The 8450-nt window shown below is 39.3% G+C and overlaps 1 protein-coding gene across 3 annotated transcripts in view; it reads left to right on the plus strand.

The window, feature by feature from the left end:
- Positions 1-8450, plus strand: part of LITAF (lipopolysaccharide induced TNF factor) — a 31957-nt gene extending 23507 nt beyond the window's left edge. For all 3 annotated transcript variants that reach the window (XM_030482378.1, XM_030482377.1, XM_030482379.1), the window contains exons 3-5: positions 6012-6194; positions 6584-6740; positions 7069-8450. In XM_030482378.1, the coding sequence (XP_030338238.1) occupies positions 6017-6194; positions 6584-6740; positions 7069-7177 (444 nt within the window). In that variant the 5' untranslated portion in view covers positions 6012-6016 and the 3' untranslated portion in view covers positions 7178-8450. The remainder of the gene's footprint in view (positions 1-6011; positions 6195-6583; positions 6741-7068) is intronic.

The following is an 8450-nucleotide window of genomic DNA, read 5'->3' on the forward strand; positions in this document are numbered from 1 at the left end:
AGTGGGGGGACTGTACAGACCTCTTTCTTTTTGCCTCCTAAGGCAAAAAGCAATCTCTGCTCCTAAGATAAGAGGCAGAGATTATCTACCCACAGTTATCCTTGAGGTGCTGTTGCTGTTACCTCTGTGCTGCTGTGGAATCCATTTCTACTAGACTCTTGTGCAGGTCAGGAAACCAGCTGAGATTAAAAATATTACTGCCTAATGATTCATCTGTAATTGTTGGGTAAGGCATGAATGACTTGACTTACCTTTCCACTTTTGACTTGTTCCTCCTCTTTTTTTTTTTTTTTTCTTTTTTTTCCATTTGTCCTTGAGCAAAAGGTATTTTTCTGTGTTCTTAAGAATACACATTTGCATCCTGTCTTCAGAAGGAGGCTGCAGTTTTAAACTGCATAACATTAACATACCCATCTGGGCAATAACAAACATTTTTGTAAGATGGGGGATGCATGCGTGAGAAAATGGTAATAAACATGTTGGGTTTTGGGTGTGGAGAGGACAATTTGAGGTTATCACAAGGTGAAGATGCCTGAAAGGCATATGAGCCAGCCTCTGCCCCTAACTGGTCTGCATCAGGAATGGAGCGTGAGGAGGAAGGGGGAACGTGACTGCAGCCCTGTAGCTTTGTCTCTGTGCTTGCGAGCATGACACAGATCATGGCACCCTAATGTTCTTACAGTAAATGTGCCCCTTGGGAGGAAGGGAATCTTGAATACATTTCCCTTCCTAGAGCTGACAGTAGCATTAAGTTAACGTGAATATGTCTTACCTGGCAAATGTAGCAGGTATAGGTTATGACAGGGCAGCCTGTCATTTTGAGCACATTAAGTAAGACCAGTGTAGCTTCTGGACTACAATAAACATACATTCTTATTTCTCCTGTAATGCCTGTATGTATCTTGGTGAAGAAGGTCAGTGTAAGAGTCTTGCTCATTTACAGTAGGTTTTTCAGTTTGATATTTCAGTTAGCATTCTGAAGAAACTGCCCACTCTTTGCAAACCCATGTTGTGGGGGGGTGTCATGAGGAATGCTCTGCAGCTATTTCAAAAAACTATGTAGGTCATAGTCTATATTTTAATTAATTACACAAACATTACTGGGCAGTTGTCTGAGATTCAACACTGCCAAGTTCTTCTGAGTTTGTAGCTGCTGCTGAGCATGCTGCTAGTTTCAAGTCAAAGTTTTATCTGAGGTGAGTTTAGTCAGATACAAACCTGAAGCCCATGATGATAGAAGGCTGTAAGAAATTTGGCTGTAATGAATGTTTGGTTGGTAAGTTCTTCAGATAAGTTAAGTTAGAAATTCTGATTCCCTTAATTCACTTTTTCCAATAGCAAGATAAAAGGGAAGTTTAGTCAGGTGCTGTGCTTTTCTTACATATATATAGTACATATATATATATATTTGTTTTCAGGTACAGCATGCAAGTTCTCTTGCCATGTTAAAACTGGCAAGTCTGGGTAGGGGGCAAATGCAGACCCTGCTTCTGGTTTCAGGTTACTGTATGGAGTTAGAATTTAGGAATTAAAGTAGGGAGCAGTGTTTAAATTCACTGAAATACAGTTTTGGAAAATGTAAAACCCTGCAAAAACTGCTGCACACCCCCAGTTTTACTGAATATTTAACAGTTTCAGAAAGCTTCTATGCTCCAAAATTCATGTGGCTTTAGTGCAGTTGTAGAAGTGGCATAGAGCTATGCTGCACTCCCCATTGGAGAGAAGGATATCCATGTATCGTCCTGTCAGTAGGATTTGTTGCTCATCTTCCTGGTGTCTCTAGCTAGCAAAAGTAACTAATCTGGTTTCATTTGAATAAAGTGGTTTGTGAATGCTGTGGCTTTTACCAGCCTTTTCTCTCCAAGCCAGATTTCTTCTGTATGTAGAGCAATAGACCTCTGCAGAATGGAATGAACTGGAAGGGTGCTTTTCCTGTGGCAATGTTGTTCCAATGTGTGCTGATGAAGGAAATGATATAGCTGAGAAGTGCTTGCAGCTTGAAGTGCTTGTGATTCTTTCTCTTGAGTGAATGAACAAACAATAAAAATCTGGAGGAGGGAGCCAGTGCTTTTGTTGCTTTTTTGTTGCTCTTGAGTCTAGTGACTCACCTGCCCAAAGTTAGGGTGCAGGTGGGCATGGGCACAGTGAGTCAGTGTCCACCTTACCATTGTGCACCTGGAATACAAGAGGGTTTCTTCTGAAGAACAGAATGATGTGGGAGGGGTTGATGTTGGAGGGGTTGCTGAAGCTATCGGTCTTTGTCTTACCACATGCATTTCTAAAGACTAGAAGCAAGAGAGTAGTGAAAATCTGGGAACAGAAGCTAGAACTGCTAAGTTCTCTGCTTAATAATGTTTAGATCTGAAACTTCCAGATCTAAGTAGAAACTTATTGTATACCAGTGTTAAAGCCCTGGTCTTGCAACTAGTGTGCTGCTTGGTTTTACAATGTTTGAAATGGCTTTAATGGTGCCTAATGGTTTCTATATATGCTAATCCAGGTATTTTTTTAGTGTATTTGACTTTCCTGTCACCTGTCTTATCCTTTGTCTTGTCTTGCAGTCAGGTACCTGCCATTGAACAGTCTTCCCTTTGGATTACTTGTAAGCAGCTCTTGAGAGTCTGCTTTAAGAAGACAAAACTTGTGGGTTCAGTTTCTGCTTCTGATACCAGCTTGTTTTTTGTGTCCATCTATCTCTCAATTCATAAATTGCTGGTTTGTAAGTAGGTGGGTACAGTTTCTTAAGGTGTTAAAAGTTCAAGCCTTCCCTATAGATGCTTCAGATCCTGTATCACTTCTTATATGATCTGGGGTTGGTTTGTAATATTAATCTTTTGTTCTCCTTGTAAACAGGCTTTATGTATTAGCTGATCTTCCCAGATGCGTCTCTATCAGCAGTATTTTTGTAAGTTGCTCTGTACCTATCTGCAAGGAGCAAAGTACAAATGGAAACCATAGAAAGTCTATTAGTGCCTTGAGAGATTGCATGGGGAAGTACAACATGCAGTTTACTTACTAACGCAGGCTGTCTTACCTAATAAAAATAGAACACTTTCCAGAATGTCCCCCTCACCTTTGTTCTCACTATTATCTAATCCTTGAGTTAATGCTTATTGCCAGATCAATTTACTGCAGTTACTGTCTTATCTGAAACTTGAATACGTTTGATACTGAGAAACTTTTTATAGTTGGATTGGGTGGTTTGTGCTGTTTTGTGTGTGATTGTGAGGTTTGTTGGTTGGCTTTTGGGGGAGTGTGTTTGTTTTGTAAGCAGAGAAAGCTGGTTTTCAGTTCTAGACCCCATCTTGCAATGAGCTCTAGGAGTAGGGGGTTGGTTTGCAAGCAGTTGTTCAGGACTGGGCCTTGCTTTCTTCTGAAGATGTAGCATCTCGCTTCTGAAACAAACAGCATACATAAAAGTAGGTGTTTAAAATTAAAAGGCATTGCATTTATTTCCAAAAGCAAGTGTTGAAACAATGGAAAATACAGCTGGAAGAGATATGAAGTGGTTCTCTAATCCATTTAATGCTGAATGATCTATAATTTGTCATGTGTATCTGTTCTTAAAACTTTCAGGAGGGAAAGCTCCACAATTCTCTTGCCCATTCATCTAGTGCTTAAACAGTCTTATTAATAGACATTGGGAAAAGCTTATTACTTTAAAGTTTCTCTTACAGTTTTTCTTACAGTTTACTCTCAGGAGTTTTAGTTCTTCATTGCTACCTGTCTATCTTCATTATTCTCTCTGGCCTTTTGTAATTAAGGAAACTCAGTTTCTTTGGCTTTTTCTCAGAATTCCTTTTCTAGCCTTTGTGATTGTTCTTGGTGCTTTTCTTTGGAATCTGTTCACCTTTTGTCTCTTAAATACTGTACTCCCATAGGGGCTTTCCCAGAGCAGCAGAACTTTTTCAGCTGCCCTACAGATACTGGTTTTGCTTATGCATCCCTGCATGGTGCTTGCCACTTTCATGACACTGTCAGTGTATATTCAGCTTCTGGTCCGGTAGATCTGATGGATCTTTCTCAGCAATCTAGCTGCCAAAGAAATCAGTTCTTCTTAATGAAGAATGTGATGTATGTATTGGGTGATAAGTGAAAAGAGGTACATTTTAAACACCACAAAAAGCCAGATTTTAAGACTCCAAAAGAAAGAAAAAGGGGGTTTATCGAGCAGTTCTTTCATAGCTCTCTAACAGTGGGACTCCATGTGTTAATTTAGAAGTCCAGGATGCTTTGACCTTAGAATGGCTGTTACACAAATGTCTTAAAAGGGCGATGAGAGATCATTTTTTAGATTATGCAGGGGAAAAGTTGCAGATACGTGCATAAAATAGCTATGTTCATTTCTGTGGTGAATCTTGTTGAATCAATTGGTTAGTAAACTGGTGCTTTTAAGCATTACAATATACTGAAAACAGCAAATGAATTCTGGACTTCATCCTCACACGTAAACAGAATGGAATGAGGTAGTCTGGGAGAAGGTGGTTGTAGGTGCAGTTTCACAAGAGTTCTCTCTACTTTGAAATAATGTCTCTGATAAAATGATCATTCTAGCTTTAAAGGATTATTCAGGCCACTCTGTGAGGAAACTATTGTGTACTAGGTTATTGTACAACAGTTTAAGTTGGTTCTCCACTGACTTTTGTTCCTCCAATGTCTTCTGTGACTATGTATTGATTTCAGTGTGAAAGAAACTGTGATCTTCTATTTACTCAGAAACTAAAGTCCCCAAAGGCCATTTAACAATTTTAAGGATTAGCCAGGTTTTATGCTGAGATTTTATTCCCTCCTTCCCTACACCCTCTTTCCCCTTATCTTCTGGGCCAGAAAAGCAGCAAGGTCTTCATGGACAATGTTAGTCTCTTGAAACTTCACTACTCTTTTCCTTATCTTTCTTTGTAGTGACCCTGCATAGCAGGCAGCCAAGTTACAGCATACTTCCTGGATTGTAAAAATCAACAGCATAGGTTGTGAGGAAAGGATTGTTCACTGGTTGGCCTTGAGAATTTAACCGGATCTGAATTTTGATCTTTAATGTCCAGCTTTGAATTAGCTTGTGCCTGCACTCAACCTCATTCCTCTTTGGTTCCTTTCTGGGAGACGGCATCATTATTGTGTGAGGTAGAAAAGGAAGTTGGGCTGTGAACCTTGCAGATAATTGAAGCATGTGACTATCAACTTAGAAAGCTAAATTGTGTATGTTTAGGTCCTGTTATAACCCAGCAGGGCAGTGGTGTCCCAAGATGTGATAGGAACAGTGGGGAGAACGGTTGAGTTTAGAATGCCTGATGTCTCATACCACAAGATATTGCATATATCCAGTAAGTTACCGTTTACAAAGCTTGCTGCTTTGAAAGTAGTGCTATATTGTTGTGGTGTTTTTTATTTCTTAACATGCTTTGTTTTCTTTCTTCCCCCTCATACTTGCCATTTCTCTTACTTGTTCATACTAGTGCTCTCGGGTTTCTTTTTCCTTCAATATAATTATTATTATTATTATTATTACTTCAAATTACAGCAGAGATAGTCTTGTAAATATTTGAGCTTCACCACAAACCAGGCTCACATTAGTTAGCAGCTACCATGTGGCCTATCATACTGCTTGATTATTTTTTTTTTTTAATTTTTATATTTTTTTTACTTTCAGTAGAACAAGAGGGATCTAAAATAATGTTCTTGGAGAATTAGGAGAAACTGCCAGATAGCTTAGTTAGTATACCAGCAAAGATGCTCCATGTCCTTGCTGTAGCATTTTTAATTTATAAAGGAAGAACTAGTGGTGGGAGGAAAGTGTAAAAACTACTCTGTGAAAAGGGAAGGAAGCAACAACAATGATATCAAATTTAACATCTAACACTATCAGAAAGAAGTATCAGTCAATATGTTTTATGCTGGTAGAGGTGCATTTTAATCTAGCTATCTTCTTGCTTTCTGTCTGACTACAGCCTAATTAGTTGTCACTTGCCCTCAATAAATATAGTCTTCTGTTATAACTTTCTCTTATGTTTTAGATACAATGTCTGTGCCAAGTGGCATCCCTGTCCCATCTGCACCACCTTCTTATGAGGAAACAACAGGAATCAACGTGAACTATCCTCAGCCCTATCCTACCCCAGAACATGGCCGGAAACCAGATGGGAAAAGAATGAACCCTTCCTCATACATGGGACAGCCTTCACCAGCGCATAACCCCAGTAAGCCTCAAACTGTACTGTACGTCATGTTAAGGAGGTGTCGAGTGGCTGTGTAATAGGTGTTGTGCAGAACATGAAAGATCATGGTTCAGAGGTGTTCTCTACCTTCCAAACATATTTTTGAAGGGAATAAGGTGAATAAGTTCTTGTGAATCCTTCAGTGTGCACTAATATCAATAACATCATTTGGCGCTCGGCGGTTTTTAATGCAACTTTATCCTTAAGACAGTGTGTTTCTGCATTAGGAAATGCCATGGTGATTTCTCCTTGTGACTGTGCATTTCATTGCTCTAAGCCTCAAAATACTTACGTTGGTTCTAGCTCAGAGGAAGTTGATTTAACTTTTTTTCCTTATTTCCCCATTGAGTATAGCATATTTTTCTGCTCAGTTACAGTTCAGACAGTGTATGTGCAGCAACCAGTAGTATTTTGTGACCGCCCAATTCAGATGTGCTGCCCTTCCTGCAACCAGATAATAGTGACACGTCTCTCGTATGACTCAGGAGCTTTGACTTGGCTGTCATGTGGTGGCCTCTTCCTGCTGGGGTAGGTTGATTCCAATTTGCACTTCATTTTTCTCTTCTTACATGTCCTTTTATAGCTTTAAGGAGTGACAAAGCTCTCAGCTTTGTTGCAGTCTCGTTCTGTCTTGTACCTGACCCTTAAGTTTTGAATAGCCTACATGTGCATTAAGTCCTATATGACCTCAAAGTAGCTCTAGAACACTAGTTATGGGCTCCATAACCGTGTGTGTTCTTCCTACAGCTTCAAGGCACCAGTTTTCCTGATGGCTTTTGCAGGAAATAAAATTTGTCTTCCTGTGTATGTAACAAGTGGTAAAAGAGATTGATTTTGTTTCTGGTTTGCTTTGCAGGTGTGTAGCTGGCTGCTGCTTAATTCCCTTCTGCATTGATGCCCTAAAGGATGTGGATCACAGCTGTCCAAACTGCAATACTCTTCTTGGGTCTTACAAACGTTTGTAGGCAGTGTTTAAACATTGATAATTGATTGATGAAGTTGGTTAGCACCTCTACAAGCCCTTTTTGAAGCTTCTTGGAGACTTCTGGTTTCTGTGCATCCTATCACTGGAAACCAATCAAAAGTAATGTTTAATGCTAGATTGTTTGAATAAGAATTTGCTTGAGGGGATTTCGACTTAAGTCTGTAAAACTATATTTAATTTTTAAGGGCCACTCAGTGCAGAACCAGTTGATGGCAACTATGTTTTCCCTTTTTGCTTTTTGCAAAACAGGCTGGTGATGTTCTTCAGTTAACCTCATCTCAACCATGCTGCACACTGGTGTGCTTGCTTATAGTCAGCTCAGACAGGGAGGAGAACATCTATGGAGAACTATATAGTCTCATGCTTGGTGCTGATGCTTTTGTAACAGCACTGTTTGCAAACTGGCGGGGAGCTGCTTGCCTCTGAGACAAGTGCCCCTCTTTGACAAAAGAAGCAATTTGTTGGCATCTTTTCATAAGCACTAAAATTCACTTTACAACTTTCTTAGTTGAAAGAGAACTAAACCTACAGGCTTCATCTTTTTCGGAGGCTACTCTACCAAATGGACAACTCAGGTTATCATGCATTAATGGTGATTCAATCTAGTACCTGAATTTCCTTGCCAGTTTCAAGTCTAGTCATACATCTACTCTACGGTAAAGATGTTCATACAGGAATTTTTAACAGGAACTTGTTCAGTGATTTTTGGTTGGTTGGGATTTTTTTACTGCTGATTTAGACGTCTGTCAAGTGTTCTCTTTGCTCCACTCCAGTGAAAGTGCCACTAGAGCCTTGGCTGTACATTTATGTAAGTCAACTGATAAAGCATAAACAAACCTCAGCCTTATCTTAAGGCTTGAATTCCACCTGCAAAACACAGATTCTGGACCTGGGGTTTTACTTATTGATCTGTTTGTTAATTACTGTTTCTTCTTTAAGGAGGTAACATGATTGTTAAGGAGTTTCTCTGATGATTATTTAGGTGTGTACCATGATTTTTCTAAATGAAAGAAGTTCTGTTTTCAGAAGCTTAAGCTGGATATGCTTTTTTAAGACAATGATCACAAAAAATTAGGGAATGAGGCTCTTAAGGTTGAAGTACTTTGTCATAAACAGCGGACTCAGTCTGAATAAAATCTTGATGCATTTGAATTATGTCTGTCTAGAAAAGATGGGTGTTTAAACAAGGCTGTGATGCTAACACTGTATTAATCTCTGTAAAAGTAAAAAGCTAAAATAAAAATTAAAAAATA

This window comes from Strigops habroptila, chromosome 4 (genome assembly GCF_004027225.2).
Source record: "Strigops habroptila isolate Jane chromosome 4, bStrHab1.2.pri, whole genome shotgun sequence".
In the NCBI taxonomy this organism is placed as follows: Eukaryota; Metazoa; Chordata; class Aves; order Psittaciformes; family Psittacidae; genus Strigops; species Strigops habroptila.